The sequence below is a fragment of the Papaver somniferum genome, unplaced genomic scaffold (assembly GCF_003573695.1).
Source record: "Papaver somniferum cultivar HN1 unplaced genomic scaffold, ASM357369v1 unplaced-scaffold_125, whole genome shotgun sequence".
In the NCBI taxonomy this organism is placed as follows: Eukaryota; Viridiplantae; Streptophyta; class Magnoliopsida; order Ranunculales; family Papaveraceae; genus Papaver; species Papaver somniferum.
The window spans coordinates 17,852,852-17,874,463 of NW_020621603.1; the positions used below are offsets into that span (position 1 = coordinate 17,852,852).

A 21,612-nucleotide genomic window follows, 5' to 3' on the forward strand; every position below is an offset into this window, starting at 1 on the left:
GATGGATGTAGAAGAAGAACATGGAGATCCAAAAGATTTATTAACAGAACCAAATAGATGGGAGATATTGGTAGATGGATCATCAAAGAGGAAGGAAATGGAGTTGGAATTGTTTTAATTTCGCCAGAAGGAATAAAATGGCTTTTTCATTCAGATTGGAATTTGCATCCACTAATAATGAAACAGAATATGAAGCTGTGATACATGCCTTAAAATTCGCAATAGAAATGAAACTAGAAAATGCCAGGATCACTAGTGATTCGCAGCTAGTTATTCGCCAAATAAAGGGAGAGTATACTACAAATGAACCATCCTTGAAGAAATACAAGAAGCTGGTTGAAGAATTGTCAGCGAAAATCCCAAAAATAAAATGGAGGCACATTTCAAGAAAGGATAACAGACTCGCAGACGCTTTTGCTTTCATCTCAAGCATGATGACAGATCCAACTGCGAGATGCATAAAAATACAAACACTTCTGTCACCATCAATCAATAAAGAAGAAGAAGACGTGGACGTGATGATAATAGACAATGAAGAAGAAGAACAAATGAACAATATCGCAGACTGGAGAATGGAACTTCATGCATATTTGGCGAAAGGAGAAACACCAAGAAATAGATTGGAAACACACAAGTTAAAAAGCCGTGCAACGAATTATGAATTAAGAGATGGGTTGCTATACCGAAAATCCTTTAATGGACCATCACTCAGATGTTTGACACGAGAGGAAGGAGAAAAGGTGCTAAAAATGTTACATAGTGGGGATGCTGGCAATCATAGTGGAGGAAGATCTTTGGCACATAGAGCAAAAATGCAAGGTTATTACTGGCCATACATGCATGAAGATGCAAAACAAATATCAAGACGTTGCGAAGATTGTCAGCGGCATGGAAAGAAAATACATGCACCTGGAGCACCATTGTCATCTTCAACCAGTGTGTGGCCTTTTGGAAAGTGGGGCTTAGATATTGGGGCCATTTTTACCAGGATCTGGACAAAGAAGATACTTAATAGTCGCAACAGATTATTTCACAAAATGGACAGAAGTGAAGGCAGTAGTACACATATTCGCGACAAAGATATCTTTACATTCATATTCGAAAATATCATTTGCAGATTCGGAATTCCTGCACAGTTGGTATCTGATAATGGGAAACAATTTGAAGGACAGAATATAGAAATGCTACTTAATGCATTCAAGATAAAATGTGGAAAGTCTACTCCTTTGTATCCACAAGCTAATGGGAAGTAGAAGCAACAAACAAAACAATTGCAGATATATTAAAAAGAAATTGGAAGGACATCACAGAGCATGGTGCGAACAAGTACATAATGCAGTATGGGCTTATAATACAACTAGAAGAGAAGCTACTGGAATGTCACCTTTTTGTTTAACATACGGAGTTGAAGCGGTGTTACCAACAGAAGTTGTTATTCCGACAACAAAAAGAGAAGCTTGGGAGAAAAATCTTAGTGCGGGCTTGATTTTAAATAAACTTGATGAATTAGAAGAAAGAAGAGAAAAAGCTTTACAACATATGGAGAATTATCAGCGAAGATTAGCCCGAGAATATAATAAACGTGTCAAAATACGCGAATTTCAACCAGGAGATTTAGTTCTGCGAGAGAAACACCAATATATCAGCGAGAAAATGGTGGAAAATTAGCGAAAAAATGGGATGGACCTTACATCATTAAGGAGATAGTTGGAACAGAGCTTATAGATTAATGGATCCAAGGAAGAGATGTTGGTCATAGATTAGACAGACCATGGAACAGGTTGTACTTAAAAGATATTATCCGTAAGAAGCTTTGAGAAGTTATGGATTCTGAAAGAATAATTGCAAGATTACTCATATCAAAACAAGATCATGATGTGCGAAATTTTCGCAGAGATAATCACAGAACAATGACATAAAAGAAAGGGGCGAACCTTTATGGCGTACACCCTAGTTCGCGAATAAAATTTCGCAAGAGGCAAATGTAAGACCTAAAGTACGTCATATTAGGGGGTACCTGTTGCATGGCTCAGGGAAAGGCTACACCGCCACCGGAACCTGAGTCATGGAGATTTGGGGTCAATAAAGCCCATCCGGGAGAGGCACCTTGGATTCTCAGCTTAAGCATATGACTTGGGTTGGGCGACTAAGGTAATAAGGACTCTCCCAAGGAGTGCAGATCTGATCAAGGCGCCGAGGTACACGGTTGAGTCAAGAGTGCCAGGGACGTTTGAAGCGTACCTTGCCATTCTTGACAAGTCTTGGCTTATACTGCACTCGGCCTGAAGAAAACCCCACTTAGGGTGCAGTCTCGTAACCATAAGCCCTATAGGTAAAAGGGATAAGAGGCTGCGAAAACAACTGGTTGTTGTTAAGACTGGATGGGAGGAGCTAACCTTGTATGGTAGAAGTACGCCTCCTTGAAGGGGCAACCAGGGGGAGATAAGGGCGGCACCCTCCATTAGGGAGCTGATAAGTGTCTTAAGACGCAAATGTCATGAGGCTTTTTATTCGCAAGGTATTAAGGCTTGTCATATTTGTGCAACAATCCTGAAGAGGCAATAATACAAAAGAAAAGATAAGACGAGATCAATGGGTTTTCGCATGAAAGTGCGAAGACGTCCTGCGATTTCGTCGCAAGACGGCAATGTCATGGGGCTTTATTTTCGCAAGAATATTTAGGCCTGTCATATTGTCGCAACATTCCTGAAGAGGCCATAATACAAAAGAAAAAGTTAAGGCAAGATCAATGGGTTTTTGCATGAAAGTGCAAGGACGTCCTGCGATTTTGTCGCAATGACAAGAGGTGGCATAATAAGACCTTTAATTAGGAAGGCAAAATAAGACCACATGATAAAACAAAATATTTATAAGTATTCGTAACAGATTATTTTTTGCAAGAAAGATAATGAGAGGCAAGTATGGGAATCAATACACAAGAAGCATTATCTTTCTCATCAACAAAATATTAAAAAAAAGTTGATTCCAAAGTTGGTTGAAAAATGTAACTCGCAAAAGTGATAAAATAAGACAGTTCAAGAAGACAAACTAGATAAGAAGCTCAAGCTTCAGTATTAATTCAGTAGCAGGAGATAACAGAAATTCTTCGCCAAATTCTCGCAAGCCTCTCCTTCATTTCGGTTTTGATCTTCGCCTTGACTAGCATCTTGATTATCGCCAGCAATTACTTCTTCAGGAGAAATTTCTTTCTCATTTGATTAACACCAGCAGATGCTTCTTTAGAAGGAATTCTTCTTCATCTTCCAAGAAATTATCCTCTGCACCGCTTTCGTAATCATAATCACTATCAGCAGGACGAGGAACTTCATCATCATCTACTTCTAAAGGATCAATTGATGTAGGAGGAAGAGATTTGGACAATAAAATGTCATTTACAAGGACTTCAGCCCGGAGATGAACTTGCGAAGAAGTGCTCTCTGATTCCTATCTTGAATATCCTTAAAATAAGCAAGATAATCAAGTCTTCTTTCTGCTCGGTCGCGAGAACCAGTAAGGGCAGAGAGAGCAATGCATTTTCTTTGCGAATTTTGGCATTTTCCTCCAAAACAGAAATGGAAGAATGAAGATTCTTCTCAGACTCTGCGAAAGATAGAATACAAAATTTCATTAAGAAAGAATTCAGAAAGATATGACAAAGAAAAGATAATTAAGGCAGTCAAACTATTATGACTACCTTCCTTTTGCGAAATAAGGTGTTGAATCAAGGACAACAACTATTCTCCCAACGGTCCATTGCGTCATCAAATTTATCTCCAACTAAACCTTTAAGTCGAGACTGAAGATTTTTCTCTTTAGAAATAAGAAAGGCATTTTTCTTCGCAAGAGAAGAATAAGATTCTTCTAATTTGGAATATTGTTCTTTAAGCTGATTCGCCTTTACACTTAAAGCTATTCTACCTTGAATGAGTGTATCTCTTTCAGCGATAGATGACTCTGTTACTTCTTTAAGTTCATTTCTCAAAGAGCGAAGAGATTGCTCTTGGTCATCACATACTTTTTGAAGAATACTAAGTTGTTGCGAAGATATCGCCATCTTGTTTAAATAAGTTCTCTTCTCTTGGGATAAGGTTTTATTCTCATCTGATAAAGTTTACATCCATAAATTAGCTTTAGTTAAAAAATAAGAAAGACGAGATACTTCATTACTTAATAAATCTTGTCTTTGAACTAATTGGGTATTTTCATTGGTAAGATTATTTATATGATCAAGAGAATATGAATAGAGGTTATCTAATTGGTTATATTGATCCATCAAGATTTCTTTATCAACACAGGCTTCTTCAACAACAGATTCAAATTGATATCTCTCCATTATTCGTTTCTGGTTTAAAGCTTAACATGCGAAAGAGGGATTTCAAGGATAATTAAATATGGGAAGGATAAAACCATTAAAAAGGAAAATTAAAGACACAGATAAGAAAATCATACCTCTCAATTCATCATTCTTCTTGCGAAGATTGTCACGATCCAACAAAACATTATGAAGCTTCTGATTTTCGAGACGAAGAGTATTACATTCTTTTTGCAAAGCTGTCTGCGAAGCTGCGAAGCAGCTCTGTCAGAACCCAAATGCTTGCTCAGAATTTCGCAAACATTAGATTTGATAGGATCAATGGAAGACTTCTTGACATCATCCAGAACTTCAGATAAAACTTTGAAGGCAATATCTATCCCTTCCACGGTTTCTTTCGAAAGAGGAAGAGACTTAGGTAGAGAACTGGTAGAGATAGAAGGTTGAGAAACATTCTCAATAGGAAGAGAAGAGGTTTCATTCACAGCAGGATCAACAAGGGGAGTTTCAATCATTGAAAGGTCAGCTGAAGAAATGAAGTCTGAGGCAGCTTTTTCGCGAATTGGAGATAAAGGTTTATCTTGCGAAGATGTCGCAGGAGATTTAGAAGAGATGAGTAAGTGGAAGGGAACAGAAGTTGGAACAATTTTAAGGTGGCGAGATTTCTTGAGAGGTTTATTAACATCTTTATCACCCTGCGAATTACAATCCAGATAAGAAACAGAGGCAACAATATTGTTATTAGAAAAGGATAGTGTTTCTTACTACCTTCTCATTCGCAAACTTTCTTTTAGGCGCAACAACCTTATGCTGCGATTTGGGAATGTTAGGGTTCTGAACTGTAAATCTAGTGTTGGAGGCGCTTTTGCTGAAATAACAAGAGTATGAGAATCACATAAACAACATCAAATAAGGCAATAAACAAGATCAATTTCAGTAAAACTCATAAAGAAGAAAAAAGAAAACTAACCTTGATGAATCCATGGAAGACAATAGCATGGAGATTGTTTCGAAGAAAATTACGAACTATGAAGATCTGTAGAAGAAATAGTATGAAGATGAAGAAGAACTTAAAAAGATTGAAGAAGAAAGAAGAAAAGTTGCAATAATGGAATTTGCAGAAGAACGATGAAGTTGCAGAGAAAATAAAAAGAAATAAAAAGAGAGTGAGAAGGAATATATATAGAGGGAATTTCTCCTCGAGAAAATAAACACGATTAATACGGAAAGATATAAGCGGTAAAGCAACGGTTACAAAAGACGTGTCGAGAAATAAATGGAAGAAAGTATACGTGTGATAAATGCAGAATATGAAGAGGAGAACAGCTGCGACATTTCTCACATCATTCTCTACTTCGCAGAAAAGATATGAGAAAAAGGCAAGATGTAGAATCAGAATATCGCAACGACAATATTTCAGCGAAATTATCAACAACACAATACAATAGCGTCGCAGAATAATTTCAGGAAGAATATAATAAATGACGTCACCTAAGATCACAAGAAAGATGTGATAGTCCTGCGAAAATTAAAGAGCTTGCGAAATTAATATTTGTAAGGTTGCGAGAATGTCGCAAATCATACCCGAAAATAAAGGATAGATTAGCTGTCGCCCATTATGTATTTCCCTATAAATAGTCGTTCAAGTTGTAAAGAGAAGAGAGAGATCTTTTTTGAGTAAGAAACAAGTAAATAAGAGAGAGGGAGTCCAGAGCAGAAATCATTCTTGATTTCTTTATCTTTTCTTCTAAGAACCTTCAAAGATTGATCAATAAAATTAAGAGTGTAAATCTAAAAATGAGTTGATTAATAATGAAGTCATATGAGGGGTGTAGTGTAGGATTTCCTGTAACTATACTGGTAATTATCTCTCTCTAAATTACTATACTTTGCGAATAAAAACTAAAACTAGTAATACAGTAAAATCCCATGGAATCCACAAATTTCGACATTTATGTAAGAATGACAAGGATCAGTGCTCCACGCATTCGCCATCTAGATCAGGCCACCGAAAAGGATCAGTGCTCCACACATTCGCCACCGAAAATAGTTCGCTGGTGTGTATAAAACTACTGAATTTAGCAATTTGGATGATATTTTATTTAGTATAGATGTAATAGAACAACTTCAATAGTGTTAGACATTTTAAGAAAGTAAATGTTTTAATCACACGACAAACGTCAATTTGACTGGCCTTTTCTTTACTAGGCCTTAGATGTGGATAAAGGAAAGTAAAGCGTTTTCTATTTTTTTTCCGTTTTTTCTTTGACATATGATCACTCATTTGTGTGGACGAATTGGATGTGATTTGGGTTGCCCCATACTATTTTAGATGCATGTTTTTTTGATTCAGCAGATTTCTTTTTGAATGATTTAACCTGTAGAGGAGTCTCTATTGATGCTTTTGGATTTCTTTTTAAATGGAATCCAACATTATAATATCTGCAGGGACTTTTTCTTTACTGGAAAAAAGAATAATTCGCTAACTAGATCCAAATGGAGTCCGAGTCTGGAATCAGATTAAATGTCAACTATGAGTAAACCCAACTCTCATCGTCAATTTTTTTTATATGACTCTTTTTGGTAGTGCATGAAAAGCCTTGCCCACAACCATTAGACTTGGCTAGTTGGCTATCTCCGGTACCTTGCTCTCTAACTACTAAAATGTGTTGAAGACAAACATCGAGTAGGGTATATGTCTGCTGTTGGATCGTGTCCCTGTTACACATGCATAACTGACCCTCTCTCAAGTATTACTTCCGAACTTATATATACACCTTGGGGTAGCAGAGAAACCCCAATGTTTGTATGCTTGATGATCCCAACCTGATTATTTTGAAACTCTGCAGCATGTATATTGAGCCTGGTTCAGTCATAAATTATAGGCCCGAAACATTTTTTACCTGGATTCCTGAACAATTTTATTGATATCTCTGACTTGTTTAATGAAACAATTAACACTTGTTGTATTAAAGCAACAGATTTCCAATACTCTAATCAGGCTTCATAACCGGTAGCTGCCTGTTCATTTAAAATGCTTTCTATGCATCGTTCAAGTCGAGCATTTATGCTAACATTTTATGGAGCCCTTTTGTATGCAGGTTTCGTGAACATACTGAAAAAATATGATAAGCAAACAGGGGCATCATTCGTTTTCCCTTCATCCAGAGGGTTTTGGAGCTGCAATTCTATTCCTGATCACCTCTTTCCAATCAACAATAAGCCATCAATTCCAACATCTGAAAGCGCTGATACCCCCCCTACTCCTGCCACAACTGTTGTTCCCACCCCCACAGAGAGAGATGGGTCATTGCTCAGAGGACCAAAGGAACAGGCAGAGATCGAGTTCATGCAAAGTTTGCATATGAAGAGCATTATATCGGCATTGAGAAGAAGAAGAATACATCATCAGATTCAAGGTAATTGATTAATACTGATCCTCCTTCTAACTGATTTCGTTAACTACGATGTAAATCTTAGGATTACGCCATGAAATTTAGTTGCAGAGATACAAATGTTTGGCTCCATGTAGTTCGTTCCTCTCCAAATTTTCACAATCATGCGCTGGATTAGTTATCCCTAGCTAACATATACATGTAGGTGTGTAATGTTTTACTGATTACAGTTGTTGAGTTAATCCACCTCAGGAAAATAACATCTCCTCTTAATTTATCCTTTTGATTTTTAACTAGTGGAAATCTGTACCACTGATCTTTGTGGTACGTGGTGGATGTTTTGGCTCACTGATTTGCTATCCCGCCATGTTGCAACAGTATTCGGTGGCTTACGATCAATGTTATCACAAGGATTTGATAAAGTTGTAAGCTGATTGTTTCGTATGTTTTTAATTGCAGGACAGAGTTGCAACGCAAAGGAATCTCATGATAAGTTGATTAAAGCAAGAAAAGAGATTGTTGATTTTCATGGAGAGATGGTTTTGCTTGAAAACTATAGTGCCCTTACCTATACTAGTAACTATCCACCTATTTGGGAAAATTTTAATGCCGGTTCGAGATGAACGTAACCTCGGTTTCCAGACAATTTTAGATGCATATTTTTTTTCTGTTCATTGGGTTTCATTTTAAATGATTTAACCTGATGCAATAACAATTGGCTAACTAGATCCAAATGGAATCTGAGTCTGAGTCTGGATTAGATGTCAACTATGATAAAACCTAGAAGTAGAAGCCCACAACTCTCATCATCAATTTTTTTAAATGACTCTTTTGGGTGTTGGAATTTGTAGCGCATGAAAAGCCTTGCACACTACCATTAACTAGACTTGGCTAGTTGGCTATCTGCGGTACCTTGCTAGATGTGTCAAAGAACCAAGGTGGAGTAGGGTATGTGTCTGCTGTTGGATATACAGATCGTGTCCCTGGTATACACGCACAACTGACCCTCTCTCAAGTGTTACACCTTGGGGTAGCAGAGAAACCCTAAAGTTTATTATGCTTGATGGCCCCAACCTGATTATTTTGAAACTCTGCGCTTCTGCAGCGCAGGAGCATGTCTATTGAGCTTGGTTAGAGGCCCAAATCATTTTTTACCTGGATCCTGAACAATTACGTTGAAATCTCTGACTTGTTTATACTTCTCTCGATGTCTTCAACTCCGAGCTATGTGATACTTGTTATATCAAACCAACAGATTTCCAATACTCTAATCGGGCTCCATATTGGACAGCTGTGTTTTATTCATTTAAAATGCTTTCTATGCATCATAATCAACTCGAGCATGTTGAACTTTATGCTAACATTTTACAGTGTCCTTTTATATGCAGGCTTGGTGAAGATGCTGTCCTTCATCCAGAGGGTTCTGCAGCAGCCAGCCATCAGTTCCAACATTTGAAATCGCTGATACCCCCTAATCCTGCCATAACTGTTGTTTCCACCCACACATAGAAAGATGGGTCATTGCTCAAGTCTCAAGAGGACCAATTATTGAAAGACTGATTTGGACGCAGTATTGGCTGGTTATGGGGTTCCGCACTTGTCACCACGGTTTTTCATTAGATATTTTCTAATGATGCCGGGCCTCCTATGGTGGGGCCAAACCCCCCTGTCCCTATTGCGGTGACAATGGCGGATCCGCATAACCAGCTAAAACTGTTTGGCCGAAGCTGAAAGAGGGAAGCTATACTAAAGAAGAAGAAAGCTGGACTTCATATCATGCAGGACTTCATATCTCCTAACACGGCTCCATGGTTTGGTAAATTTATGTTTTTTTAGCACCTTTTTTTTTTGTTCACCTCATAGAAAGAACTCATCCTACGATTTGGATGCAGTAATGGGCCTATTGGCTGGTTGCCAACATTTTCATTACATATTATCTAGAATGCCGATAAAACTGCCCCTGTCCCCGAATCGGCACCACCAGCAAAAACTGTTTTGCCGAAGTATGAAAAGAAAAGCTATAATGAAGAAGAAGAATAACAAGATCATGCAGGACTTCGTATCTTCTGTTAAAGGACTCAAGGCAAGCTACGTTTCTCAACTTTTACAAGGCAGTCATCAGAGAGGCAAAAGCTGCTTATTATCTGGCAAAACAGGCAAGAAAGACATTACTGGTCTATGGACGGCAGCAGGGATTCAACGTTTACAAGGCTGATAGAAAAAGAGAGGACTTTTTAGACATTACGCCATACTTTAAAGCGAGGGATGTGATCCTGCGGTCTGGTCCATAACTTGGATACGAGGACTAGGATCCTCCAGTCTGTTCCTGTGCAGTTCCAAGATTATCATAGTTGATGGATGTTTTTGTGTTCGAATGTCTGTCTATTTATTGTGTGGCTTTTATGTAAATGTTAACAGAGAACAATGATGCCTATTGTGGCTTGACTATATCACTCTTTTTTTTTGAAGCTAAAAGGAATATATGAATGTATTTTTAACTCACTCTTAATAAGAACAATGGAAAATATCTCGTCTAAAATGACCTTCTTTGGAGCTTTAGCCATTCTAAAATCCTGAGGTTGTGAGATGAAACACACCGACAATTAACAGACCACTGTGACCGCAGAGGAAAAGCTGATGCTAAAAAAACTCACGTTTAATGAAACAGAAGTAATTATTCAGAAGAAATTTTCAAGGAAAGATGAAGAGGTGATAACGAAGTCATGCCACATCTGGCATCCTTTCTGTTAACATTTACATGTTAGCCACACAATAAATAGACATCCGAACATAAAAAAAACAACTATAAAAATTCAACTATCAACTATGATAGTCTTGGAACTGCAAGATCTTAGTCTGGCAATTCAAGTTGCCGACCAGACTGCAGGATCATATTCCTTGTATCCAAGTTGTAATAAGCATCTTCCACAGAACGCCTAGTAGTTCATCTAAAAAATTCTGTGGTTTGGTATCAGCCTTGTAATCTTTGAAGCCCCAGCTGTAGTACAGTAGTGTCATTTTGCCTGTTTTGCCAGATAAGCGCTGTTCCACTTCCTCGAATGCCTCTTAAAATATGAGAAATGTAGCTTGCCTTGTTGTGTTTAAATGAGAGGCGCCCACAGGTTTAAAGGAAGCCTTGGCCATACAAGGGACCACACTCATCGTACAGCTCTGGCAAACATTATTGACCTTTATGCTACTGCAATTAGGTCTAGGGCGAAAAGCAGAGGCAATGTGGTGGGGAAGCTGAATAACTCCTCGGGAATTGCACTGCACACGAGGACTAGAACAGGCTGTTCTGAACAGCCAAAAAGCAGAGCCAATGTTCTGAAGCACCATCTAATCCCTTCAACACTTGATAAAGATAAGTTACTCCAATAGACTGAAGCAGCTATTGGCTCTGCAGCCATATTGCGCACAGTAACTCCGTATCCTCCATAATTTGTTTCTTCATAATATAAACCGTACACGTGTACCCAAGCAAATTCTGCTGTCTCGCCTTCCTTTGGCCAACCGTGCTTCCACTTTTGTTAGAGAGCTTGCTTGACTTGAAAAGCTGCACCCCTTTTGAAAAACTAACATAAACATAAAGCAGATGATCATGTTTATGGTTATCCTCCTGCAAAACATCTTGTTGTCACTACATCAACCAAATATATACTGTAAACATAGATGATAACATAGATGATTTTTAGGTTTTCATATGTGAGCACTATTAGTAAAACTGAAAAATGCATGCTGAGTATGAATATTTAGTACTCTCACCACATACATCAATATCAGAGTCTTCCTCAGATAGAATCAGGAAGAGGAGCCTGGAAAAAATCCACCTCCGTAGTCATATCCCTGCTGTTTCCTCCAAAGATAACTACATCAATCATCATAAAAACTGTAAATCAAGAGGAAAGATGAGAACATCAGTAATGAGTGACCAAGTGGATCTCTTTAGAGCTTGGACCATTTAGACATAGACAGCAGCAGCTATTCTAATATGACTCGGTGAAGAGGCATTTGAGGAGGTATGATAGTACATGTCTTGACACGCAGATAAACAAAGGATGTGCACGCTTAAATGTGTAGTATTAGGTTAATACAACATAAGTGGAAATGTGGAATTGACTCAAATGAGTCAAACCCAGCTCAATTGTATATGGACACGTGCATGACTGATAAGTGCAAATTACATAAGAAACAACTTAGGGTTTTCATTATCAACCACCCATATGATAGGAATAGGTTATCACGCATGAAGATAGCAGCAATAAGCCAACAGGTAAAGATACCACAATAGTACTGATGCTATGAGTTCGAAACACGTAACCGCCAAAACTGTATATCTTTATCGATCAAAAGAATAAAAATAAAAATAATAAATACTACCACTGATACCTTGCTATCATTGTTGCGCCAAATTGGATTTGATCTCCTCCTGTACAATTAAGTGCAAGGAAAGAAGAAGCCTCTGATAATCCACTTGTCTATACCCCACGCTAGAGAATATAAGACTCATGACTCAATCCTCCTCATCTAAAAGAAAATCAGTTGTGGCTATGTAGCCCTGTTCTCTCATCAATGCAGTCAAATCCTTCAAAACAGCACGAACTTCACCAGCATTAATATGAAGTTTATCTCCTGCTACAAATAAGTTTAGCTTAGCATTCACTTCAATCCAGCTACATCCAGGAAACTTCTTCAATCCTCTTTCTTTCATTAAATTGCGAACTCTGTTGGATGCACCCCAGTTCTTAGATGCTGCATATAAATTAGAAAGAAGCACATAGGATGTAGGATTATCAGGTTCCAACAAAATAAGCTTTTCAGCTGCCTTCTGCCCCCGTATTAAATCCCCGTGTATTTTACAGGCTCCTAGTAATGTAGCCCAAACCCCAGCTCCAGGTTCAAATGGCAATTTCTCAATCAACTCTTCTGCTTCTTTGAGACGTCCATGGCGCCCAAGTAGGTCAATCATGCAGGAAAAATGATCATCTCTAGGTTTGATCCCACTACATATCATAAGATTGAAATATTCGCGACCTTCTAATACCATTCCTCCATGACTGCACGCGGTGAGGACTCCTAGGAATGTGATATCATCAGGTTTGACATTTGTATGCTTCATTTGATTGAAGATCTTCAGTGCTTTCCCTGCATAGCCATTTTTCGCAAATCCAACAATCATCGAGTTCCAAGAAACAGCATCTTCTTTGTTTACCATTTCCTCAAAAACTTTCATTGAGCTCCCAATATCCCCACATTTAGCATACATATCTACAAGAACACTGCACGTGGATTCATCCAAGTCGAACCTGGTATGAAAAGCAAGACAATGAATGACTTTCCCATCCTGTAGGGCTGCTAAGCCAGAACAAGCACTGAGGACACTGGTAAAAGTGGATTGATCTGGTAAAACATCATCATTACGCATTTCTCTAAAAAAACAAAGAGCCTCCGAGCTATTGCCGTTCTGAGCATGTCCTGAAATCATACAAGTCCATAAAACTCTACTTCTTTGCTTCAGGAACTCCAAAAAGAGCTTATTTGCATCTTCAGTGCTTGAAGATCGCAGGTACATACCCAAGAGTGAGACACCCGAAAACTCATCATCAACTAAAACACCAGATTTCAAAGTATCACAATGAACCTGCCTTCCCAGATTCAACCTTGATGATGCACTACATGCAGTTAAAATGCTGGCGAATGTGTACTTTGAAGGCTGCAAACCTTCTGCTTGCATGTCTAAAAACTCCTTCACTGCTTCATCTGCATTGTTGTTCTGAATGTACCCTGCAATTAGGGCATTTCTAGAGACAACAGTCTTTACAGGCATCTCAGAGATTACCTTATTTGCAGCTTCCATTGCCCCACACTTGGCATACATGTCAACCAGAGAACTTCCAGCATAAATATTCAAGTCAAGACCTAATTTCACTGAGAAGCAATGCACTTGTTTACCTTGCTCTAATGCTTGCCGATTTGCGCTGCCACTAAGAATACTAGACACTGAAAATTGATCAGGCAAAAAGCCATCAAATATCATCTTCTTGAACATTCTAAAACCTTCCTCCTCATCTTTTTCATGTACATACCCAACAATAATGGCATTCCAAGAAACAATATCTCTCTCTGGGATGAGTTCAAATTGCCTTCTTGCATCTTTCAAATCACCAGACTTAGCATACATATCAACCAAAGCATTTCCAACAAATAAGTTCAACTCCAAGTTCATCTTGATTATAAATGCATGAAATTGCCTACCCATTTCTAAGCTTTCCCACTGACCAAATGCGCTAAGAACTTTGGTGTAAGTAAACTCATCAGGTTCTAGACCAGAATTTCTCATATTGGAGAAAATTTCTTTGACTTCAAGAGATTGTCCGTTCTGTGCATAACCTCCTAACATAGCATTCCACACAACAGTATTTGTAACATCCATTGCATCAAAAACTTTTCTAGCAGATTCCATAGAGTGACACTTGGAGTACATATTTATCAATGAACTTCCAGCGTAAACATTACAATCCAACCCTAGTTTGATAGCCTCAGAATGAACCTGCTTTCCTAGATTAAGATCTGTAAGACTAGCGATGGCACTTAAAACACTTCCCAGTGTAGATCTTGTTGGTTTAACACCAACCAGATGCATATCTCGAAAGAAACTAACAGCTTTTTTCTCAAACCCACTTTTAGAATGTCCCTTAATCATTACATTCCAAGCCACCACATTGGGATTTGGTAGTTGGGAAAACAAATCAATTGCCTGGTTCAACCTTCCTAGACCAACACAGGCGGTAATTATCGTAATAACTGCAACTTCATCTGGTTTCTCAACGACTCGTTCCATTTCTTTAAACAACTCGAGAGCTTCTCTGGGTAAGCCAACTCGAACATAACCCGCAATCATTGTTGTCCAAGATACAGTATCAGGTTTATCAACTCTATCAAATAATTTTCGAGCATCTGGTAAGCAGTCACATTTAGCATACATGTCGATCAAAGAACCCCCGCAAAAGGAATTTAACTCAATATCTGTCTTGATCGCATCGCAGTGAAAAACCTTACCTAAACCCACATTATTCAATTTCGTACAAGCAGAAACAACCAAAGCAAATGTGTACTGATCTGAAACAGTGTTAGAATTACGCATCAACCTAAACATCCTCACAACCTCTTCTGGAAATTCCGATCTTGAATGCATAGACATGATTGAATTCCAGGCAACAGTATCTCTTCTATCAAGCCGGTTGAAGACCTCCATTGCGAAATCAGTCTCACCACATTTACCATACAGATCAACAATTATATTTCCAAGTTTTCCTTCTAATCCATACCCAAGACTCAGGGTCTTGGCATGGATAACTTTGCACTTTTTTGTAGCTTGAGATTTCAGATGAGGCATTTTGTCGCACACGTGAAGGGATTGAATACGTTTGCATTCTTGTACACAAGTATATAACAGGTTGCTATATGTATAATTTTGGTTTGGGACCAGCTGAAAATTTTGCTGTACCTCTTCAACGGCTAGTACAGCATCCGAGGTGAAACATACACGACGGAGAGAGAATACCGAGTTCAACTTGAGTAAATTTGACGTGCGCACATGAGTTGCACGCATTCTTTATGTTTGCGAGGTGTTTAAGCTGATTCTGATCATCCGTATGCTTGACTTCGTTTATATTTTGGCAGAATGTCCTTTGTTCGTAGACGAAGTCCTGTCCGCTGTCAACATTAAAACAAAATGTTCCTATCAGATGTTATGACAAATTTATGAAACACAAAAATGGTTCTATCAAATGTTATGATAAATTTATGAAACACACAGAATAAGAATTTGTATCTGCTTGAACTACTGTATGTTATCAAATTTTTTTTTGGAATTTTACAGAATGACTTACTCACAATTCCAAGTTTTCAATGTCTCTGTTGCTTGTGTCGAAGCTCTACTTGAGCATTCCAACCTCCCTTGCCTTTCATTTAAACTACATAAAAATTATTCTCACTTAGGCATTTCTACAAACACTTAACATGTTCCAGTTTTGGTTTGGAAACCCTAAAGTTGATGAAGAGAATAAATTCTGAGCAAACAGAATAACCCCTCGGACTAAAACAAATCGTAAACAACTATCAGTAGCTTATTAAAGTAAAAAAGCACAGTGATGAAGAAATATGAGACCTTGATTGTTTCAGCTTTTTGTTGTCAAACGGTGTTTTTCAGCTAGTTGCCAGACAGGCAAATTATTTTATCTTTGACTTCTCGGTTGACTTCTGCTTTGCTTTAAAAGTTCAGGAATATGGACCCCCAGAGATACGCACTCATGAGTTATCATGGTCCATGGCCATGCTCACAATATTTTTACATTTTAAGTTTGAGGTAGTGTAGGACACATAAAAGGAAGGGCTAGAATAGGAAGTCTATTATTGGAGCGTCACATTTTAATAGAGGGGCGTTACCTAATAGGATAAAAACGGGTCATCCAGAAGTAATATAAAAAATCCTTTATCTAAAATAATTTTGTAATGAGCGAATAACCCTTTAGTTAATTTTAATTTTATTTAATTTGATTAGATAATAATTAATTTTTACGGTTGGAATCGATCCAAATCTGGACGTAAAGCCAATTTCTACGGTTGGAATCAATCAAAACCTGGACGTAAAATCAATTTCTACGGTTGAAATTAAAAGGAACCTGGACGTAAAATTGAAATTTACGGCTAGGTTGACGAAAGAAAAATTTAGTAAACTAAACCTAGACGTAAAATTGAAAATTACGGTTGGAATTCAACTAAACCTGGACGTAAATCACTTCTATGGTTGGAATTAAAAGAAAACTGGACGTAAAATCGGATTTTACGGTTGGAATTAAAAGAAACCTGGACGTAAAATGAGCTTCTACGGTTGGAAACTAATCCAAACCTGGACGTTAAACTACATGCAAATAAAATTTTACGGTTGGAATTAATCCTAACCTGGACGTAAAATCACTTCTACGATTTTTAAGTTTTATTTTAGTTAAAGGGTAAGCTAGACATTTTGTATATGTGTTAGAATATCCCATAACTACTTTTTTGGACATTAAGAATCCAAGTGAAGGCCCTTTATTGGAGTGTGACGCCCCAACAATAACCTTCTAGAATATTGCTAATTATCAACGCCCCCGAAGGTCGCCGTAATTTTTTTTGAAATAAGTAAACATAACTAGAGGTTTAGATTCGAAAAATATAATTAGAGGTTAGTTGGAATTTGTATATATAATATCAGACAAATAGACAATTATAAGATTAAAATCCATAAATTTTAATTAGATATTTTTTTAATAGGAAAGATTAAAGATTTATATTAAAACTTAAACCGAGGCCATACCCTGTTTTTTTCTTATAAGAGAGATCAGAATTAATTTGTCTATTTTGTGCCATAATCACACCAAGTTGCTATCCAATCTTTTAGATTCATACTAGTATACGTCCCTGTAACAACACCGTCCACTGCAGTATACAAAGACTTAGGGCCTGTTTGGTACGGTTTTCAAAAACAGTTTTCAAAAATAGTTTTCCACTGTTTTAAAAACATACCCTTTTTTCCTTGTTTTCATTTTCTAAAAATTATTTGGTAAAATGTTTTTGAAAACAAGGAAAACCAACTAAATCGGATCAAATGTAAAGATTCGTCTAAGAGATAGTGATATTAGCCATGACTCACTTGCGGTCATTCCCCCATCTCTTACTTTGTTCTGAAAAGAAGAAAATAAAAAAGAAAAGAAAAAAAGAGAAAACACAGAAAACAATAATTTGTTGTTTTCATTTTTTTGTTTTTAAAAACAGAAAACAGATAGAAAACATTTTCTGAAAATGTCCCTACCAAACGCGTTTTCTCCTGTTTTTTGTTTTCTCTGTTTTTAAAAACAGAAAATTGTTTTTGAAAACTATACCAAACAGGCTCTTAGTTACATGACATTCTAAAAGGAGATGATCTACTATTTCAACATGATTACTACAAAGAGGGCACTTTTGATCAACAGTTTGGACATACCTACCTGTTTTCCCATTTAAAGGAAGACAATCAGTAACACACTTCCATAGGAAGTATTTGATCTTTGGTGGTAAGTTAAGTTTCCAGAAAGCTTTCCGGTTAAAGTTATCTTGCACTGGACCATAAATTCTATCAGTCACCACTCTATAAGCAGTTTTAACAGAATATTCACCGTTATAGGCTGGAACCCATCTAATTTCATCAACAACCATTAAGGGAATTCATATTTTACAGATATCTCTAACAATTTCATCATCAAAAAGAGCAGTCAACATGCCAACATTTCATTCATTAGTATTTTGGTCAATTAATTGATCCACTGTACTAATATTGGCAGACATAAACTGAGAGCGAACCAAACTATTTTTACCTGACACCCATTTATCCTTCCAGATTGAAATATCCTAACCATTCCCAACCTCCCAACAATACTTTTCCCTAATAATCTCCAAGCCTCTACAAATTCCTCTGCAAACCCAAGACCTAGTTTTGTCATTAACAAAATGAAGAGGATTATGTTTGAGGATCAGAACCAATAAAGCATCTAGTTCTTTTAACATTCTCCAAGCAAGTTTGGCCAACAGAGCAGTGTTAAGGAATTCGGTTTTTTTAATGCTAAGTCCACCATGAACTATTGGTTTAGTATCATTTTCCCAACCTCTAAAGTACATTTCTCTATTATTTCCTTTCTTATTCCAGAAAAACTTCCTCTGGATAGAGTCTAACCTGTCAGTAAACTTTTTAGGCATGGGAAAAACAACAAGATGGTGGCTAGCAAGAGCTCCTAAAACAGACTGAAAAAGAACAGTTCTACTAGGTTGATTAACATGTTTACTTTTCCACATTCCTGGTCTTTTTTCAAAACTAGTTCTAGATGACCAAATGTCTCGGACTAGGATAAACTACTCGGTCGAACTCGCAAGCGTTGTTATCTCAAGCTTGTTTGTCAAGTTTAGGTGATCAAAACTATAAGTCTTGATTTCTGGTCTACTTATATTATGTCTCGGACTAGGATAGAATGTGTAGTTGAGATTTAGAATTCACGACGTTCATCGATTGAAGACGAAGGTCTACTGAGGAGAGCTTGGAAGAACTTCATCAATAAAAGGTATGTGGAGACTAAAACTTATCTATCACTCAGAATTCTATTCTATTCTATCTCCTATTGAGACTAAGTCGCAAGCTATATAGACTTTCACATTATACACATTTGATATTTCGAGCTGAGTTTAACCCACTGATATCTCGAAATATGTGTTGGAAAGCTTTTTGCTTTAGCTACATTCATCATTATTCTTGACGAGTTTAGTTGGAACAATTTATTTGTTGGAAACTAAATAATGAGTCAAAAGATGATCATGTGAAAATTGCTTTGAAACATCTTACATGATTTGTGTGAGACAGTCATTTGATGTCAACCCGGAATGTTTCGTATTGATCATTCGATTACTTGAAAATTACTTATAAGCTAATATTTTGTGTGAGACAGCTATTGTCGTCTTCTAAGGATGTTTTAATGATTGAAATGGGAGTTTAGAACTGTTAGAGCACTGCTCGGTCGAACTCGCATGCGTTTCTATCTCAAGCATGTTTGTCAATGTTAGTGATTAAAACTATAAGTCTTGATTTCTAGTCTACTATTAGCTAAGTCTCAGACTAGGATAGAAAGTGTAGTTGAGCTCAAGACTCCATGGCGATCATCATACAAAGACGAAGAACTACTCAAGGAACTGGTGGAACTTCATCGACTAAAAGGTATCTGGAGACTTGAACTTATCTATCACTCAAAATTCTATCTACTCTATCTCCTATCTTGAGACAAAAGTCGTTTTGCTATATATATTTTGATTATACACATTTATTATTTCGAGCCGAGTTTATCTCGCTTATCTATTTCTCGAAATATGTGTTGATAAGCTTTCGCTTTGGCCAAGTTCATCTTTACTAGTGACGAAAGTCATGATAAGTTTCAATCACTTGAAAATGGCTTTGGCAAAAAATTGTTTGTGAACAACAACTATATAACATCCTCTAAGAATGTTTCAATGACTGAAATGAGAGTTTAGATTATATAACATTGTTGGATATAAGCATTGTGTGATAACTTATACATGTACAAGTCCTTATTCCTTGAACCAAAGTATGCGCACTTTGTTGATCAGGAAAACCGGAATAGAGTCCGTGAACCCAGTCCGCGGACTGTCAGAGGTTCTCTTCCCGAGAAAATCTGCTGGAGTTTGTGAGCTATTTACAAAATTATTCCGGGTACTTAAGTCCGCATACTGAAGTTGGTTATTTTATAAAAACGATTATTCGTGAACTTACACTTATATAAAGTAAGGAATGCAATTTTACAAACTGTGGTTATAAAGTTCATGAATCGATTCGAGTGAATCAAATCGTTTTTGTTTTAATTGTGTCTATTATAAAGATCTAAGCAATTGAACAACTTTCTAACTAGTTCATTTGAGTCATTTGAACTAGTTGTGGTAAAGGAGAATATGGTTGATATGAAAGTGCTCATATGGCTAACCATTTGGTTAACTACTGTTGAACAAACTAGATGTACATGTTTGGGTCCGGTTACACAAACCTACATAAACGTGCATTTCATTTGTGTGTAACAAGATAAGTTTCGATCCAACGGTTGAAAGATATTAGCTTGAATCTAATCAGGTTTTCATCTAACGGTGAATATTGAATTCTTTGTTACTAAGCTAACATTGTTTCAAACCCTGATTTGAAAGACTATATAAGGGAGAACTCTAGCAACTGGGAAACCTAATCCCCACACCTCAGGTGTGATATTAGTTGTATTAGCTAGAGTCGATTATCCTTTAACCTTAGGTTTCTACCGATACCCTGTAGGTTAACGACTTGAAGACTTTATTGGGATTGTGAAGCTAGACCGATACTACTTTTCTTGTAGTTGTGTGATCTGATATTGTTGTTTCTATCGTACTAAGTACAATCGTAAGATTGGCTTGAGATTGATTTCTCTGATAGGAAAGATATAAAAGAAGTCACAAACATCTTTGTTTCATCGTTTGTGATTCCGCAATATCTTCTTCCGCTAGTCGATTAAGATGATTGTGAGGTGATTGATAATACTAGGCTGTTCTTCGGGAATATAAGTCCGGGTTATCAATTGGTTCCTGTTCACCTTGATCTATCAAAAGACGGAACCAAAACTCTTAGTATTTCTGTGGGAGACAAATTTATCTATTACCATAGACTTTTTTGTGTGATACAGATTTGTTTATTAAAGTCTTCGACTTTGGGTCGTAGCAAATCTTAGTTGTGTGTGAGATCAGCTAAGGGAATCAAGTGTGTAGTATCCTGCTGGGATCAGAGACGTAAGGAGCGCAACTGTACCTTGGATCAGTGTGAAATTGATTCGGGTTAAACTACAGTCCATACTGAAGTTAATTTGTAGTAGGCTAGTGTCTGTAGCGGCTTAATACAGTTTGTGTTCAATCTGGACTAGGTCCCGGGATTTTTCTGCATTGCGGTTTCCTCGTTAACAAAACTTCTGGTGTCTGTGTTATTTCTTTTCTGCATTATATTTTGTTATATAATTGAAATATCACAGGTTGTGCGTTGAATCAATCAATTGGGAAATCCAACCTTCGGTTGTTGATTGAAATTGATTGATCCTTGAACATTGGTCTTTGGTACCGTTCAAGTAGTTTCTCTTGTATTCAATTAGACTCGCAGATTTCTATTTGCTTGAGTAAGTATTGAATCGAGAAAGTGAGATATCACTCTTTGATATACTTTTTTTAAGATTGAGTTTGACTGTCTAGTTGATTCTCTTAAAAGTATATTGGAGTTAGTCCATACAGATTGCTAATCTAAATATTTGGTGTGGTTATTAGACC

General features: G+C 37.1%; 2 protein-coding genes across 8 annotated transcripts; one reads left to right on the forward strand and one right to left on the reverse strand.

The window, feature by feature from the left end:
- Positions 1-7,346: 7,346 nt before the first annotated feature.
- LOC113331382 (SPX domain-containing protein 2-like) lies at positions 7,347-9,184 on the forward strand. The gene is made up of 3 exons (XM_026578092.1): positions 7,347-7,731; positions 8,167-8,283; positions 9,096-9,184. Exons 1-3 carry the CDS (start codon positions 7,347-7,349, stop codon positions 9,161-9,163), a joined length of 570 nt encoding a protein of 189 aa, XP_026433877.1. The 3' UTR covers positions 9,164-9,184.
- Positions 9,185-10,362: 1,178 nt separating this feature from the next.
- LOC113331629 (pentatricopeptide repeat-containing protein At3g09040, mitochondrial-like) lies at positions 10,363-15,968 on the reverse strand. Of its 7 annotated transcripts, none has more exons than XM_026578322.1 (5): positions 15,878-15,968; positions 15,604-15,683; positions 12,097-15,423; positions 11,480-11,575; positions 10,363-11,326 (listed from the first exon to the last, which is right to left on the reverse strand). In XM_026578322.1, the coding sequence occupies exon 3, from the start codon at positions 15,317-15,319 to the stop codon at positions 12,221-12,223; it is 3,099 nt and encodes a 1,032-aa protein (XP_026434107.1). In that variant the 5' UTR covers positions 15,320-15,423; positions 15,604-15,683; positions 15,878-15,968; the 3' UTR covers positions 10,363-11,326; positions 11,480-11,575; positions 12,097-12,220. The 7 variants fall into 7 exon arrangements, with proteins under 7 accessions (XP_026434107.1, XP_026434111.1, XP_026434112.1 ...); XM_026578326.1 differs by having other exon boundaries at positions 11,480-11,596; XM_026578327.1 differs by having other exon boundaries at positions 11,473-11,596.
- Positions 15,969-21,612: the final 5,644 nt, after the last annotated feature.

Coding starts and splice junctions, on each gene's coding strand:
- LOC113331382 (XM_026578092.1), top strand. CDS start 7,347: ATGCTTTCTATGCATCGTTCAAGTCGAGCATTTATGCTAACATTTTAT. Junction 7,732..8,166: donor AATACATCATCAGATTCAAG/GTAATTGATTAA, acceptor TTTTAATTGCAG/GACAGAGTTGCAACGCAAAG. Junction 8,284..9,095: donor TAGTGCCCTTACCTATACTA/GTAACTATCCAC, acceptor TTTTATATGCAG/GCTTGGTGAAGATGCTGTCC.
- LOC113331629 (XM_026578322.1), bottom strand. CDS start 15,319: ATGCGTGCAACTCATGTGCGCACGTCAAATTTACTCAAGTTGAACTCG.